The sequence below is a fragment of the Mus caroli genome, unplaced genomic scaffold (assembly GCF_978045245.1).
Source record: "Mus caroli unplaced genomic scaffold, Mus_caroli_1 scaffold_7, whole genome shotgun sequence".
In the NCBI taxonomy this organism is placed as follows: domain Eukaryota; kingdom Metazoa; phylum Chordata; class Mammalia; order Rodentia; family Muridae; genus Mus; species Mus caroli.
The window spans coordinates 137,240,428-137,259,629 of record NW_028227262.1 but is presented as its reverse complement, the minus strand read 5'-3'; the positions used below and the strand labels follow the sequence as shown (position 1 = coordinate 137,259,629).

General features: G+C 38.8%; 1 protein-coding gene across 1 annotated transcript in view; it reads right to left on the bottom strand.

The window, feature by feature from the left end:
* The window catches only part of Thsd7a (thrombospondin type 1 domain containing 7A), a 420,538-nt gene that overhangs the window by 33,709 nt on the left and 367,627 nt on the right, over positions 1–19,202 (bottom strand). Inside the window, exons 14-16 of the mRNA XM_085840819.1 lie at positions 4,475–4,653; positions 2,183–2,188; positions 644–777 (exon numbers count right to left, since the gene is read on the bottom strand). Of these exons, the coding sequence (XP_085696945.1) occupies positions 644–777; positions 2,183–2,188; positions 4,475–4,653 (319 nt within the window). The remainder of the gene's footprint in view (positions 1–643; positions 778–2,182; positions 2,189–4,474; positions 4,654–19,202) is intronic.

Genomic DNA, 19,202 nt, shown 5'->3' with positions numbered 1-19,202 from the left:
GAGATCCTAGCTCAAAAAGTAAGGAAAATAAAGAATGAGAAAAGCATCAAATGTTGACCTCTGGCCTCCAAACCCACATGAATATACACATAAAAATACATATGTACAAAGAAGCATATTCGGTTTTTAACAGATCACTGAGTTTTAGCATCTACACTTGTAAAGCTTGTGTTCAACACACATTTCCAATGGTTAGCCATGATAACACACAGACCTAGCAAGTTGTATTTATATACTTATGAATCTATATTTCTACCTAATCTGTATTTACACATATAATGCATGTATATAAAAACAAGTAATGAAAAAAGAGGCCAGGAATTTTCAAAAACTCAAGGAGGGGTATTTAGAGGGGGAGGGTCTGGAGGGAGGAAAAGATGAGGCATGTGAATATATTATAATCTCAAAAACAAATATAATTTTAAAAAACTATTGTAAAGTGAAGCTTTTTGGGCCAGGAATTAGAATATCCAAACTGATGTATGCAATAAAGGATCTTAATTTTCAAGAATCCAGATTCCCTAAAACCAAAACTAATCAAAGCTCCCAGGAGAGCAGAGATGAGAGATGAGATGAGAGTTGTGACTTGTGGAATTGGGAGATGGTTGACAGTTTGCTTCTCGGTCATTTTCCTAGGTCTTACCTCACTTTTCGGGTCTGCACACCTTCTCCACAGTTGTCTCGCATGTCCACAAAGGTTACCTTGCAGACACTCCATGGCTCTGTGACCCATATGTATTGGTTACAGTCACTGTGGCATGGGACGACCTCGTACACCTGAAACACACACCTGGTGATCTCAGGCAGTGAGATGAGAAGGGGAAAGGGTGGATGGGAGATTTCTACATCACCAATCAGTATTCCACAAGAGCATCTTGGGAAGTTGGGCTGAACTGCATTTTCTGTTCTTTTACACAGTGAGTATTCTAACCTACTGGGCCAGAATCAAAACATATTTCCATAAAACTGACATTTAGCACACTAAATTAAAATCTTTTAGACTATTTTGTTCAAAGTTTTGTGTGTCTAGTTTTTAGCCCAGGGCACTCATGTGCTAGACACTTAGTCAAGATTTATCAAACAAATGAATGAAATGGATACTATAAACATATCTGCTTTTCAGATAAATATAATATAGACAGTTTTATATATAAATGTATATAGTTGCTAGAATTAACATTTTTTTGTACAAGAAACTGAAATGATAAGTAAATGGAAATAAGCCCATCTTGAAACTAATCCTTAATCCCTTGAGGTATGGAAACAAGGTCCTGAATTAGTTTTATATGATGTATAGCCACAGACACAGCTGTCAGCATCAAGGGCCTCACAGAACACAGCCAACTATTTGTGGTTATTGTTCACAAATCTTTCAGTCTCAAAGACAGTACAGTATGTTTTTGTTTTCAGGAATTCTAAAAACAACGAAGCAATTGTGCAGTTTTCTTAATGAGAAAGATCAGTAGAAGAAAGAAAAAAAAACTACTACAACCAAAAATATAACCATCAAAGAAAAATATTTTAAAATATTTTCATAATATGTGAATCTATACACACAGACACAGACACACACACACACACACACACACACACACACACACAGATACACACAAATGATTTAGGTAATCAATTCCAGGAATCAGATTAAACATTCTTTTGGAGTTATTCTTTTGCACTTATTTACCCCACATAAGAGTAAACCATATGCAATGTTGGAATAAGACTGTAGCTAATGATACAACTGGTATATTCCCATTAGGGAGATGTGTTAAAACAGGACTATCACCATATGGTTAAACACCACCACACCAGTCCCAGGGAAAAGAAGAATCGAAATGGAGGGGCCCTGCTGCTCTTCCTAATCCTTTGATAAATGATCATTCCCCATTGTTGGGGGATAAATGCAAAGTATTTCATAGATGTTTCCAACATCTCCAAATAACCATTTTCAGTCCACCATAATTCTCTCCTTCAAGCATAAATAAAGGGTACCATTGCCTCATTAAAGTGGGATAGGTGATGGTTAATTACCTCACTCTGTCTCCTCAGGCTCTATCAATAAAGCTACCCTACTGCTATACTAGGAGATAAAAGGGGGAACAGGCAGAGGAAAACCTAGTGGAGAAAATAATAATTCGTTAAAGAGCAGCACTCTGAAGAAATGGAAGATAAGCACACTCACCTGTGCCTGGAATGGTGTTTGTCAGGAATGAAGTAAAGGACAAGAAACAGAGAAATGTGAAAATGTTAGTTATTTTGATAAGAGCTCATTCGTATTGTACATTTTCAGTTATGTAGACTTTTATTTAAAACATTAATTTAGTAAAAGCTTAGGAAGAATCTCATAGGTTTTAGGAAGGGTAAACCAAACATTGCTCATGTCCTAAATATAAGATGAGCAGAAAATATTACACATCCAAGGGAAAGATGATTGCATGTTCAGGATGACAAGAGTTCAAAACCGAGTGGCTCTCAGAGCCCCTGTCGCTGCAAACTGAACTGCAGTTGCAAATATCTTAGGAATCAACAGAAACATGGACCCACCTATGGTTTCATCTACCCACCAGTCCACTTTAATCTATTAATACATTTTTAGTGAGATAAGGACCTTAGGGCTTAACTTCAGTGAGGAAACATTCTCAGAGACCATTTTAACATCAACAAACTGCTATAATTTTACTGAGGAATTTTAATTAAAGTAAAAATCTGCATGGTTTATATTTTATAAACAATAGCCCAGCACTTTGCCTATTTGATTTTCTTGAGTATTTTACTGATATTTAAATACGTATCCTTAAGGTTTATGTAAAACATTATGCTCAAAATTTGATGCCTAACTGTTTTCTTTCTTGATTTACCTTTCTGTTTTCAGTTATTACTGTTTTGATATACTCCCAATGAATTGAAAACCAACACATGCATGTGCTTACCAAGTGCTGCCTTGAATTTTAAGAGAGATGTAACATTGTATGATGTACAGACCACTAAGCACAGGGTCATGTGCCTTTGGAAACAAAAGTGCTTAGGCAAATGTGGCATATTTAAATTGCTACTTAGACACATACACATGTGACATATTGAATACATGTGTATTGATAGGACTATGGATCATAATTTATTAATACTAAATTTGTCATTGGAAATTCAAGATTTCTGAATTTGTAGACAAACATTCTTGTCACCATAAGCATGGGACTTGTGTTCCTCTGTTTCATATTCACCCAATTCCAGCTCTGCAAGTGAATTTCTTCTTTTGAAATGAACACTTGCAGTTTTAGAATACAAAATGCTCATCTGCCAGGAGATGGCGATAGAAGAGTATATTATTCTCTCTACATTGCCTAAATTTATCTTCGTTGGAAGACCAGACTGAGATTACTTTCCAATTTAATTCTTCAATGTCCTCATTTTTACTTACTTAGAAGTTTCCTTTGTATATGGTATGATTCTGTTGTTCCCAACAATCTTAGCTTAATCGGAAGGAAACTGCTGATAACCGTGTGGTTAGAGGTTAAAATGAGACAGCCTATGTTCACATGAGGCAGCTTTACATATTTAAATCCTCGGTTCATTTGCTCATGGCTCAAATTCAAAACATAACATCTGCACACACTCTGGAAAATCTATTCTCTGCTAATTTACATGCCGATCAGCTGTGATAACAATGGTCTGTTCTGTTAAACTTAAGTTAATCACAATTCTGTCATTAGCCATTGTACTCTTTATTTCCAACAGAATACAAATAACAACCATGGATAGGAGCCAGTGAAGTATGCATGCGAGCTCTAACACAGCTCCAATGCTAGAAAAGGCAGTGACTGAATTGCTAGCACATATACATATACATATACATATACATATACATATACATATACATATACATATACATATACATATACATATACATATACATATACATATACATATACATATACATATACATATACATATACACATACACATATATATGAACTTTGAGACACTTTTTACATTTCTTATTTTACACTAACTAGATTGGAATGAATAAGTAACACACCCCCCCTTTTTTTTTTAGAGCATATTCATGTCATTTCTTTGCTTTTCTCTTGAGTCCTTGGCTACTGAGCTCTCTTTCTGGTGGAAGTCTAGGGAAACTGTAAGAATGACGTGACTTCATCACAGCAGTTAGCACAATTGTATGGCAGATTAATGCCTTGACAGTACTCACGACTTACCTGTCATTTCACCTGCATGGAACTGTATTTTATCTAGATGCATGCAGAATCCTGAGTTCCCAGAAAATTTCAGATGTAATATGTATAATTTGAGATTTTACATTGTAGTATGATTTCCTCAGACCTTTTGAAAATAGAATCCATCCCATTTCTTTTTCAGGAGCTATTATTTAATTTTGTGCATCTTTGAGAAATAATAGAATAAAACATCCTTGGGAATCTGAGAAATATCTTAATGCATTTGATGTCAGTAAAAATACCTGATTGACATGGTCCAGTTTGGGGCAAGGCCTTCCTCCGTTATAAGGCTTTTCGCGCAGCCACTTGGACCGGACCTTCACGCCGCTGCCACAGGACTTGCTGCAGCGGGACCAGTTGGACCACTCACTGAGCTTGCAGTCTGAGGGGCAGGGGATGATGCAGGCTTCTTCTATGTAACCTGAGCAGAGGAAAATGAAATAAGCGAATTTGCTACCTGTCATTCTCTGACTCGCACCTACCATTCCAGCTCATTTAGAAGGTCCACTTTTGACTTGACAGGAGCATGTGAACGCAGATATGTCTGCATCCTTAGGGACTCAAATTAAATTCTGCAGGGAAATGACACATCTATACCGCGACTGTGTTAAAATAACTGCTAAGTAGCTGCCATGTGATCTACTTAGGATTCGTGCCCACCGTGTTTCAATGTTTCTCCTTAGTGACAGCCCTTGTTTAATTGACAGTAGCCTGTCGGCTCACCATCACACTCTCAAAGTTGCCAGAATGCAGTTAAAAATCTAACACAGACTTGTGTGACACTGTATGTGTGAATGCCACACACACAGGCAGGGATGTGAGTCCTCACAGTATTCTTCCTCATGAAAAATCAGTTCCTTGCAGTAAACATCCAAAAGAATCCATTTAAATTGGCACCTTTCATTCCCCCTTCCTTGAAAATCAGTTTGGAGGAGGGAAATCTATGAGTGTTATGTAAGCAATACCTAGTATCTCCATAGTGCTGTAACTATTAAAACTGCACCTCGTTTTGGGTCCATTTGATCCTCTTGGAATTATAGATATATTAGGCAGGAACAAGAAAACAAATGCAGAGAGATGATAGACAAGTCTAAGAGCACAGGGTAAAGATGGTGCTGGCTTATTCCATCAGCTCATGAGCTAAATGAATACTGAGTGGATTTGATTTGGGAAGGAGGAAACGCTTGCTTTGATTGGTTCTTCACTATCAACTTAATATGTCATGATATCAAATTATCTCTAGATGGAAATGCAAAACTCTAGTCGGAAGTTCTCCTCCACCTGTATGGCTGACTTTAGAAAGAAGTCATATCAGTTTACTTCATCTTTTTATACCGGTGACACAGATGTTAACATGCAAGTGACTATCATATTCCACAATCTATGAAGGAACAGGTAGATTGTAAACCTTTTGAGCTAAAAACAATCATATAACATAAAAATCAGCTCATGTTTCAAATATTTTGAATATTTGCTAAGTTGTACAGTTGTTACCACCATCTAAATTTTAGAAGTTTAGATCTTTTTTTAAACAAACTCCTTTTCTGAAATTGTCCCTATTATTATCAGTCAATACATATTTTTTTTACCTTCCTCTTTAGATGCCAGCTATCAATTCATTAGGGGACTCTACAAAATTGTCTTTTAATTGATCATATAAGTGAGACCCAGTGAACCATTTTGTGCTTTTGTTATTGTTTTCAGCTTCTTTTAGTTTGATGTTTCTATCAGTACTTCATTCTTTGAGGTTGAATAGTGTTTCATTACATGGGCATAGCACACTTGTTTAACCATTCATCAGGTAACAGACATATGCTTGTCTTTACACTCTATCTATTGTCACTGCTATGAACATTTGCATGCAAGAGTATGTATACAAAAATGTTCATCTTTTATTTTCAGATATATGCCTAGGAGTGGGACAATCCTCTCATATGGTAATTCTATGTACTGTATTTAACTTCTCACGGAAACATCATTCTTACCAAAAGTAACCATGCTATTTCGTATTCTGTAGCAGTTTGTGAATGCTCTACCCTCTCTGATTCCTTGCCAGATTTGTCAGTGCTCCAGTTTTTAACTTAGTGCTCTTGAAAGAAAGAAAAGCTTTAAATGTTGGTGAAGTCCACTTTATTTTAAATGTTGCCCTGTGTTTTGGTTTCATGTCTAGGAAATTGTTGCATAATTCAAAATCACAAAAGTTTATGTTGTATTTTTCTCTGAGAGTTCCATAATTTTTAACTCTGTTTTTGGTTGCAAGTTATTTATGAATAGAGGGCCCAGCCTCATCTTTTGCATGTGGTCATTGACTTCACCTATGACATCATGGAATGACATGGCATCAGCCATCAGCTTTCTGAGCCATCCTGATCCCATTTCTTGGAAGCTTCTCCCTCCACATTAAAGGGAGGGCTTATGTCTGAGCCTAAGCTTTCATTCCTTTTATCTCTATCTATCTCTCTTCTTAGCCTGTCCCACTCTGACTTGACAAGTATAACTTTAGAGAAAGTTTGAAATCAGAAAGGGTGAATATTTCAATTTTATTCTTTCTCAATACAAATTTGGTTATTTTTGAATCACTTATAATATCATATGTATTCTAATATGACTCTTCATTTCCTGCAAAGGCATTTGGGATTCCAATGGGAATCAGTTCAAGTCTGTTCAGCTTTAGCATATTGTCATGATAACAGTCCAGTTAATTGAGATTTCTTTCCATTTATTTGGGTCTGTAATTTCTTTTAATGACTCTTTTTTGGTATTTGTCCAGTCTTTGGGTCTTAAATTAATTTTGTCAATTTATTTGTATTTCATTTGTATACTTTAAGTAGATTTTAAAGTAAGGAATAATTATTGATATCTTCAAATGCAAGGAAATCAGATAATCTTTAAATGAAAATGTCATGTTTAGTATGCAACCTTGTTTCCAAGTTGTGCTAGAATGAAATAATAATAAAATGCTGCCTATATTTTATATAATACTTTCAAACATTACCTCACAGACTGTGTGTTGGACATTTTAAAAGTATAGTCTTCTTCCACTACAGACCTTCAGGAAAAAGTGTTTATAACTGTGTCTTGCTTTTAAAAATGAGTATACATTCTTGTGTTCATTCATCTCTCCTATTTTTCTCACTAAAAAATTACTAAAATAATAGGTACATATATAACTTTAAGAAGTAAGATGCTTAATTTCCTCGCATAGTTTCCCCAGCTGTTCTAGTGTAATTAGAATGCACTTCCTGCTGAGATACTGACAGTCTGAGATGCTGACACTCTCTCTCTCCTTTGACTGACTGCTTGCCTTGTGGGACTGAGCAACTGCTAGATCCTTGGACTTCCATTCACAGCTGCTGCTGACCATTGTTGAGAGTTGGACTACAGACCTATAAGTCCTGTTTCTCTAGAGAGCCCTGACTAGTATGGAAGTTGGTGAGATGCATTCCCCTGAGCTTCTGAAACTTCCTCAGCTTTCCTCAGGTGTACATGAACTCATTTGCATGGATAGCACTGCCAAAAGGAGCGCTGTGGTCAGACTCTGGTGAAACCAATAGAGCCTGGAGGAGAAACCAACTAATAGCATGCCTTTCTGTATATGAGCTTTTACATGTTGCGAGGGTTATTCATGTATTTACTTTTTTAATACCAGCTACACATTATTTTGTATTTGTACAAGTTCATCAAAGACACTTGCGAAACTGAGACTCCAGAGTCCTCTTTTGAGTGCCATTCTTAGTCACAGTCCCTGATTGCGAGCTAAAACACTATTCTATTTAGCAAAAATGATATTTTACTTAGCAAAATTATTATTATTTTATTTAGCAAGAAATACACTGCTAAAATAGTGTTTACTATTTTGAAATCCTACAACGCAGAATACTTTTACATTTAAAAACTACGTAACTAGAATTACACAGTACTGTGGTTTAGATATAAAGTGTTCCCATAATGTCCTCGGTAGTTGAAGTATTGGTTCCAAGTAGTGGAGCCAACCATTCACAAATGATCATAATGAGTCAGTTCTAACTTCATCAATGAACCAGTCTAATGATGGAGTAATCATTTGAAGCGATGAAAAGTTGGACCTGGGGTGTAGATGCTGCATCAAGAGGTGCATCTGCTGTATCTAGCATTCTTGGACCCACTTGGGTTGCAATCAGGTGAATATGGAGTCACTCTCCCTTTCTACCCCATTCTGCCTAACCACAGGGCAGAAACTATAAGCTAGCTAAAAAGGCACTGTCAACTTTAAAACTACAAGCCAAAATAAATCCTTCCTCTTTGGTTTTCATAGGTACTTTTTCACAGCAACAGAAAGATAACTAACTCACCGTGTTTGCTCATTTGTAGTCGTCCTTTTCACTCCCTAGTGCAGGGTGAGCTTCCTGCATATTCTGTATGGTGTTGGTGATTGTTTATTACAAATGATGCGTTATATTTAACTGTGGTAATGTGTTATATCTTATTTATTCATTCTATTGGTTTGTGAGCATGGAAGGTAATATCAATACATTTGGTATGAATTTTTCAGAACATGTATTTTGGTTAGTTAAGTATACACTTTGATATATTTGATATTCACAGGAGAGAGACAGATGTGATGGTAGCATATGTATTATATTACTTTATTGTAAGTCGAGTATGAAACAATTTTAACAATACAATCACATTCCTCAGAAAATTGGAAATAGATCTACCTGAAGACTTAGCTATACCAGTCTTGGGCATATACTCAAAAGATGTCCCACCATGTCACAGAGGCATGTGTTCTACTATGTTCATAGTGGTCTTATTTTTGATAAGCTGGAAATAACCCAGGTGTTCCACAGTGGAAGAATGGATATAGAAAATGTGGTTCATTTACACAGTGAAATACTACTCAGCTATTAAGAAGGAGGACATCATGAGTTTTGTAGGCAAATGGATAGAACTAGACAATCTCATCCTCAGTGAGGTACCTCAGACCTAAAAAAATATTCATGGTTTGTACTCACTAATAAGTGGATTTTAGCCAAAAAAAAAAAAAAAGTACAGAATACCTAGGATACAATCTATGGAACTCAAGAAGATTAACAAGCCAAAGGGCCTAAGCAAGAGTGCCTCAGTTCCACTTGGGAGGGAGAAGAAAGCAATCACGGGGTGGGGTGGGGCATGGGAGAGGGAACAGGGAGGGAAAAAGTGAACATGATTAGGTATTGGTAATGGGGAGAACTGGAGTAAAGCCCTGAGGACCAACAGAAAGAATGGAAACAGGCAACTTTGGGAGGTAGGACGTAGGGAGGATTATCTGGAATGTACCAGAGACCTTGGAGGTGAGAACTCTCAGGACACAAAGGAAGGGACCTGAGATGAAATGCCCTACAGTGCAGAGAAGGAAGTCATAGTGTTACCTCCAGTAGGAAGACAGGGAATCAAGGGGAGCTGTGGGTTTGCCATCCCACAGTCAAAAACTCTGACCCAGAATTGTTCCTGTCTGAAAGAAGTGCAGGGACAAAAAAGGAGAAGAGTCTGATGGAAAGGAGGTCCAGCGACAGGTCCAAACTGCTATCCAGCTCAAAGGGGGGGGGGGGGTTCCAATGCCTGACACTATTACTGATGCTATCGTGTGCTTTATAGACAGGAGCCTAGCTAGCATGGTTGCCCTCAAAGAGGCCCAAAAAGAGCTTAAAAAGAGTCAAATGCAGATACTTATACCCATCCAATGGATAGAAGCCTGGGACCCCTGTGGTTGAATTAGGGAAAAGCTGGAAGAAGCTGAGAAGGAGGGTGACCCTATAGGAAGACCAGCAGTCTCAACAAACCCGGACTCCCGGGATTTCTCAGACACTGAGCTTCCAATCAGACAGCATACACCAGCTGATATGAGGCCCTCCAAACATATACAGCAGAGGACTGCCTAGTCTGGTCTCAATAAGAGAAGAATCACCTAATCTTTGAGAGACTTGAGGCCCTAGGGAATGGGGAAGTCTGGTGGAATGAGGGTGGAGGGGTGGGACACCGTTTTGGAGACGGGTGGAGATATGGGATGAGAAACTGTCAGAGGGCAGACTGGGAGGGGTTTAACAACTGGGGTATAGAAAAAGACTAAAGAATAATAATTTAAAAAAAAAGAGTGAGGCACAATAAAAATATCCAAAAGAATGCCAGATCATCTTCTGGAGAGCAGATGTACCTGCCTTTAGGAACTGTGGATTGCTACAGACTAGTGGAGGAGACAGTGCTGCTTTGAAGATACACACTTGATTCTGAAGGCTTCTAATGTATTGATAAACATCTAGAAGAAAGTCTAACAAAAATCTGAAGGGAAACTTCAAAATACTGTTTACTAAAAATTAATAATTTTAATAAATTGAAGTGATTGACCTTATGTTGATTTTAATTGTGGTTTGAGTGGGAAAACAAGCCATAGTTAGTGTTTTGTGTGGATACCTCTCAACGTTTAGATCCTTCGTTCTATAAAGATTTAACAGGTTTGTCTTCAGACTAATTCATTTTGGGCTACTGAAGACAAAGGTATAAAAGTTTTATATCTGATTTTCCAATACTATATTCCAGAAAACATTTAAAAAAAAAACCTCTATTAAACTTTTAAAGGGCACCAATTATAAAATAAGATAAAGAGAAATCAACAGCATAATATATTTTCCAATCTTTTATTTTTATTTCCCAATGTGTAGCCACATTCAATAATTGCCTGTCGCGTTTATCTGGCCCTATTAAAATCCTTAATGCTGCCAGTGAACTGCCAGATAAGCATTCCCTTGCCTGTTCTACTGAGATCATTTTTGAGGGCAATTAACATCAAACAATCACAGGAGATGGAACATTTCAAGCATTTTAAGGCTAAATAAATTGCTGGCAACTTATTGCAATTTATAGTTTCTGAGGAATGCTAAAACAAAATAAATGACAATGTTTAGGGTGTTAAAACTTTTAGCAATTCAACAGCAATTCTGATACTCAAGAAAATCAAGCTGAGATTTCTGATCACGTGCTTTGAAGCCTTTATATGTTGTTACTACTGCTTCTGTTTAAAAAGAAAAAAACAAAAACAAAAACAAAAAACCACAAACTATTGGAAGCTTCAATGGGCAGCCACAGGATAAACTGCCTTTGAGACATATGCAATCACTTCATTCATTTGAATTATGAACATGCAGATAAAGGAGCTGTCAACAACCTTCACAATTAGTAAATTATGTTCCTAAAAGGTGCAATGCAGATGATTAAATAATTCATTCTGAAAGCACATAGAACGTATTGGTTAGTATGATTTACAGCTCTGTGAATGAGTCACTCCAGTGCAGTCTCTGAAACATCTGGATTAGTATAAAAAGAAAACTCTTTCTCTGTCTCTCTCTCTGTCTCTCTCTCTTTCTCTCTGTCTCTCTCTGTCTCTCTGTCTCTGTCTCTGTCTCTCTCTGTCTCTGTCTCTGTCTCTGTCTCTCTCTGTCTCTCTCTCTCTCTCTCTCACACACACACACACACACACACTGAATATGACTGCAACCAAAACCAGGGTAATTCAAGTAGCCTTTTATCAGAAAATGAAATAAACCCAAAAATAGTGTTTTGTAAATGACATGTTCAAAACTGGTATTTTGATAAATTATAGAAAATAAAACTCTAACATATATAACTAAACTCCAATATCTCAATGTTCTACTCAAGCTCATATATTTGATGAAAAGTTGTGAATCAACATTGGGCAATTAATTATCATAGTGAACTATGTACGCAAATATAACAAAAATGCCATTTTGACTTCATTTGTTTGCTCTAGTTGCATTTGCAGGTCCAGCTCTTCATATTTACTGTGTACTTATGCACAGTATGGAAAATTTCAGCATCATTAGAAAAGCTGAAGGGTTTGTTATGTTACTTCTATGCCACGTCTACTCAATAACCAAATATATCCAGATTTGTTTAGGTATATCCATGTACAAACAAAGTAGAATTCTATATACACTCATATAAAGAATTCTACAGATTTCACAGTTGCGATATGACATAGCAAGTACTGAATAGTTCTGTAGGTGTATAAACAGCTCGCATGGGTGTAGGGAGGTGGCCCTGCAGGATGCAGTACTTGCTTCCAAGCTTGAAGGCCTAACTTCCAACCTGGGAGCCCACAGGATGGAAAAAGAGAACTCGCTTTTATGAGTTATTCTTTGACCTCTATTCATGCTGTGGAACATCCCCCCCCCATACATACAATAAGCAAATGAGTAAATAAATAAGGTAACATGGATACCACTCATATTTTTTTCTTTTTAAACTTCATTTATTTAATGCATGAGTGTTCTGCTGTATATATACCCGCCTGCCTGAAGATAGCATCAGATCCCATTACAGATGGTTGTGAACCACTATGTGGTTGCTGGGAATTGAACTCATGGCCTCTAGAAGAACAGCCAGTGCTCTTAACCGCTGAGCCATCTCACCAGCCACATCCATATTTTCACTGGATATAGTTCATAGATGGTCCCATTGCTCCTTTGGATGGCATTAGAAGCAATGAGAAGTCAAAGGCTAACAGAAAGAGGGTAAAGATTCAATGGCAGAAAGCACTGGTAGATAGTTTCTCTACTCTTTGTTCATTATTCATCAGAGTGAATCACTCTAAGTTGTTAAATTTATTCTAAGCAGTGCAATATGCTCATCCCCAAACCAGAAAACAAATCTGCCCATGGAGAGGGTATTAAAGATTACACTGGACATCCTAGGCTGAGGAGCTCTGTGGAACCATTTTAAGAACTACATTTTCAATCAGAGAGTTGAGTTGAGGTGTGGTGATGAGACCTGCTGGCTAGTTCTATGCCAATTAGACATAAGCTAGAAATCAACAGAGATAAAAGAGTCTCAAATGAGAAAATGTTTCCACTAGATCAGGCTGTAAGTAATTCTGTAAGGCAATGGCTCTCAACTTTCCTAATCTTGCGACCTCCTAAGACAGTTCTCCATTTTGGGATGACCCCAACTATAAAATTATTTTGTGGCTACTTCATAACTGTAATTTTGCTATTATGAATCATAATGCAGACATCTGTGTTTTCCAGTGGTCTTCAGGGATTCCTGTGGAAAAGTCATTCTACCCGCGAAGGGATCAAGAAATGAAGCTGTGGCTCCTCATCCGGCCGGATCAGCGCCGGGGCAGCGGGAGCGCAGGGTTGCCTGACACCCGCCAGCTACCCAGGACCCCCGCCGCAGGATTTTGGGACTGCTGGTGAGTGGAACACAGCTTCTGCTCCAGTCCAATCACGCGGGACCTGAGACTGCTCTGGTTGGGGAGAGAGAAATCCGGCCTACATAGGGCCACAACCCTCCTCCGGTCAGAAAAGCACCTGGGCAGCTGGGGCGCAGGGTCGGCTGACACTCGCCAGCTACCCACAACACCCGCCACAGGATCTTAAGACTTCTGGTGAGTGGAGCACAGCTTCTGCTCCAATCCAATTGCGCGGGACCTGAGACTGCATTAGTTAGGGAAGCAGAAACCGGCCTGAGTAGGACCACAGGCCTCATCCGGCTGGATCAGCGCCTGGGTAGCGGGAGCGCAGGGTTGCCTGACACCCGCCAGCTACCCACGACCCCCGCCGCAGGATTTTGGGACTGCTGGTGAGTGGAACACAGCTTCTGCTCCAATCCAATTGCGCGGGACCTGAGACTGCATTAGTTAGGGAAGCAGTAACCGGCCTGAGTAGGGCTACAGGCCTCACCTGGCCGGATCAGCGCCAGGGTAGCGGGAGCACAGGGTTGCCTGACAACCGCCAGCTACCCAAGACCCCCGCCGCAGGATTTTGGGACTGCTGGTGAGTGGAACACAGCTTTTGCTCCAGTCCAATCACGCGGGACCTGAGACTGCTCTGGTTGGGGAGAGAGAAATCCGGCCTACATAGGGCCACAACCCTCTTCCGGTCAGAAAAGCACCTGGGCAGCTGGGGCGCAGGGTCAGCTGACACTCACCAGCTACCCACAACACCCACCACAGGATCTTAAGACTTCTGGAGAGTGGAACACAGCTTCTGCTCCAATCCAATTGCACGCGGGACCAGAGACTGCATTAGTTAGGGAAGCAGAAAAACGGCCTGAGTAGGACCACAGGCCTCTTCCGGCTGGACCAGCACCGGGGTACCGTCAGCTACCCACGACCCCCGCCGCAGGATTTAGAGACTGCTGGTGAGTGGAACACAGCTTCTGCTCCAATCTTTAAATAGTGACAACGATAACAACTAACCCCAGAGATTACCAGATGGCGAAAGGTAAACGTAATAATCTTACTAACAGGAACCAAGACCACTCACCATCATCAGAACCCAGCACCCCCACTTCGCCCAGTCCAGGGCACCCCAACACACCGGAAAAGCTAGACACGGATTTAAAAGCATATCTCCTGATGATGATAGAGGACTTCAAGAAGGACTTTAATAACACACTTAAAGAAATGCAGGAGAACACTGATAAAAAGGCAGAAGACAATAAAGAGGAAGCACAAAAATCCCTTAAAGAATTGCAGGAGAACACTGCTAAAGAGTTACAAATCCTTAAAGAAAAACATGATAACATAATCAAACAGGTAGAAGTCCTTACAGAAAAACAGGAAAACACATCCAAACAGATGATGGAAATGAACAAAACCATACTAGACCTAAAAAGGGAAGTAGACACAATAAAGAAAACCCAAAATGAGGCAACACTGGAGATAGAAACCCTAGGAAAGAAATCTGGAACCATAGATACGAGCATCAGCAACAGAATACAAGAGATGGAAGAGAGAATCTCAGGTGCAGAAGATTCCATAGAGAACATCGGCACAACAATCAAGGAAAATGTAAAATGCAAAAAGATCCTAACTCAAAACATCCAAGAAATACAGGACATAATGAGAAGACCAAACCTACGGATAATAGGAGTGGATGAGAATGAAGATTTTCAACTCAAAGGACCAGCAAACATCTTCAACAAAATTATAGAAGAAAACTTCCCAAATCTAAAGAAAGAGATGCCCATGAACATACAAGAAGCCTACAGAACTCCAAATAGACTGGACCAGAAAAGAAATACCTCCCGACACATAATAATCAGAGCAACAAATGCTCTAAATAAAGATAGAATACTAAAAGCAGTAAGAGAAAAAGGCCAAGTAACATATAAAGGCAAGCCTATCAGAATTACACCAGACTTTTCACCAGAGACTATGAAAGCCAGAAGATCCTGGACGGATGTTATACAGACACTAAAAGAACACAAATTCCAGCCCAGGCTACTATACCCAGCCAAACTCTCAATTAACATAGATGGAGAAACCAAAGTATTCCACGACAAAACCAAATTCACACATTATCTCTCCACGAATCCAGCCCTTCAAAGGATAATAACAGAAAAAAACCAATACAAGGACAGGAACCACGCCCTAGAAACAACAAGAAGGTAATCCCTCAACAAACCTAAAAGAAGACAGCCACAAGAACAAAATGCCAACTTTAACATCAAAAATAACAGGAAACAACAATTACTTTTCCTTAATATCTCTTAATATCAATGGACTCAACTCCCCGATAAAAAGACATAGACTAACAAACTGGCTACACAAACAAGACCCAACATTTTGCTGCTTACAGGAAACTCATCTCAGAGAAAAGGATAGACACTACCTCAGAATGAAAGGCTGGAAAACAATTTTCCAAGCAAATGGCATGAAGAAACAAGCTGGAGTAGCCATTCTAATATCTGATAAGATTGACTTCCAACCCAAAGTCATTAAAAAAGACAGGGAGGGACACTTCATACTCATCAAAGGTAAAATCCTCCAAGAGGAACTATCAATCCTGAATATCTATGCTCCAAATACAAAGGCAGCCACATTCATTAAAGAAACTTTAGTAAAGCTCAAAGCACACATTGCACCTCATACAATAATAGTGGGAGACTTCAACACACCACTTTCACCAATGGACAGATCATGGAAACAGAAACTAAACAGGGACACAGTGAAACTAACAGAAATTATGAATCAAATGGATCTGGCAGATATCTACAGAACATTCTATCCTAAAACAAAAGGATATACCTTCTTCTCAGCACCTCATGGTACCTTCTCCAAAATTGACCACATAATTGGTCACAAAACAGGCCTCAACAGATATAAAAATATTGAAATTGTCCCATGCATCCTATCAGATCACCATGGACTAAGGCTGATCTTCAATAACAAAATAAATAATAGAAAGCCAACCTTCACGTGGAAACTGAACAACACTCTTCTCAATGATACCTTGGTCAAGGAAGGAATAAAGAAAGAAATTAAGGACTTTTTAGAGTTCAATGAAAATGAAGCCACAACGTACCCAAACTTATGGGACGCAATGAAGGCATTTTTAAGAGGAAAACTCATAGCTCTGAGTGCCTCCAAAAGGAAACTAGAGAGAGCACACATTAGCAGCTTGACAACACACCTAAAAGCACTAGAACAAAAGGAAGCAAATTCACCCAAGAGGAGTAGACGGCAGGAAATAATCAAACTCAGGGGTGAAATCAACCAAGTGGAAACAAGAAAAACTATTCAAAGAATCAACCAATCAAGGAGCTGGTTCTTTGAGAAAATCAACAAGATAGATAAACCCTTAGCCAGACTCACTAGAGGGCACAGGGAAAGCATCCTAATTAACAAAATCAGAAATGAAAAAGGAGACATAACAACAGATCCTGAAGACATCCAAAACACCATCAGATCCTTCTACCAAAGGCTATACTCAACAAAACTGGAGAACCTGGATGAAATGGAGAAGTTCCTAGACAGATACCAGGTACCAAAGCTGAATCAAGATCAGGTTAATGATCTAAACAGCCCTATATCCCCCAAAGAAATAGAAGCAGTCATTAATAGTCTCCCAACTAAAAAAAGCCCAGGACCAGATGGGTTTAGTGCAGAGTTCTATCAGACCTTCAAAGAAGATCTAATCCCAGTTCTTCACAAACTATTCCACAAAATAGAAACAGAAGGTACTCTACCCAACTCATTCTATGAAGCCACAATTACTCTGATACCTAAACTACAAAAAGACCCAACAAAGATAGAAAACTTCAGACCAATATCCCTTATGAATATTGATGCAAAAATCCTCAATAAAGTTCTTGCTAACCGAATCCAAGAACACATCAAAACAATCATCCATCCTGACCAAGTAGGTTTCATCCCAGGGATGCAGGGATGGTTCAATATACGGAAATCCATCAACGTAATCCAGTATATAAACAAACTCAAAGACAAAAACCACATGGTCATCTCCTTAGATGCGGAAAAAGCATTTGACAAGATCCAACACCCATTCATGATAAAAGTCTTGGAAAGATCAGGAATTCAAGGCCCATACCTAAACATGATAAAAGCAATCTACAGCAAACCAGTAGCCAACATCAAAGTAAATGGTCAGAAGCTTGAAGCAATCCCTCTAAAATCAGGGACTAGACAAGGCTGTCCACTTTCTCCATACCTATTCAACATTGTACTTGAAGTCCTAGCCAGAGCAATTCGACAACAAAAGGAGATCAAAGGGATACAAATTGGAAAAGATGAAGTCAAAATATCACTTTTTGCAGATGATATGATAGTATATATAAGTGACCCTAAAAATTCCACCAGAGAACTCCTAAGCCTGATAAACAGCTTCGGTGAAGTAGCTGGATATAAAATTAACTCAAACAAATCAATGGCCTTTCTCTACACAAAGAATAAACAGGCTGAGAAAGAAATTAGGGAAACAACACCCTTCTCAATAGTCACAAATAATATAAAATATCTTGGCGTGACTCTAACTAAGGAAGTGAAAGATCTGTATAATAAAAACTTCAAGTCTCTGAAGAAAGAAATTATAGAAGATCTCAGAAGATGGAAAGATCTCCCATGCTCATGGATTGGCAGGATCAACATTGTAAAAATGGCTATCTTGCCAAAAGCAATCTACAGATTCAATGCAATCCCCATCAAAATTCCAAATCAATTCTTCAACGAATTAGAAAGTGCAATCTGCAAATTCATCTGGAATAACAAAAAACCTAGGATAGCAAAAACTCTCCTCAAGGATAAAAGAACCTCTGGTGGAATCACCATGCCGGACCTAAAGCTCTACTACAGAGCAATTGTGATAAAAACTGCATGGTACTGGTATAGTGACAGACAAATAGACCAATGGAATAGAATTGAAGACCCAGAAATGAATCCACACACCTATGGTCACTTGATCTTCGACAAGGGAGCTAAAAACATCCAGTGGAAGAAAGACAGCATTTTCAACAAATGGTGCTGGCACAACTGGTTGTTAACATGTAGAAGAATGCGAATCGATCCATTCCTATCTCCTTGTACTAAGGTCAAATCTAAGTGGATCAAGGAACTTCACATAAAACCAGAGACACTGAAACTTATAGAGGAGAAAGTGGGGAAAAGCCTTGAAGATATGGGCACAGGGGAAAAATTCCTGAATCGAACAGTAATGGCTTGTGCTGTAAGATCGAGAATTGACAAGTGGGACCTCATGAAACTACAAAGCTTCTGCAAGGCTAAAGACACCATCAATAAGACAAAAAAACCACCAACAGATTGGGAAAGGATCTTCACCTATCCTAAATCAGATAAGGGACTAATATCCAATATATATAAAGAACTCAAGAAGGTGGACTCCAGAAAGTCAAATAACCCCATTAAAAAATGGGGCTCAGAACTGAACAAAGAATTCTCACCTGAGGAATACCGAATGGCAGAGAAGCACCTGAAAAAATGTTCAACATCCTTAATCATCAGGGAAATGCAAATCAAAACAACCCTGAGATTCCACCTCACACCAGTCAGAATGGCTAAGATCAAAAATTCAGGTGACAGCAGATGCTGGCGAGGATGTGGAGATAGTGGAACACTCCTCCATTGTTGGTGGGATTGCAAGCTTGTACAACCACTCTGGAAATCAGTCTGGCGGT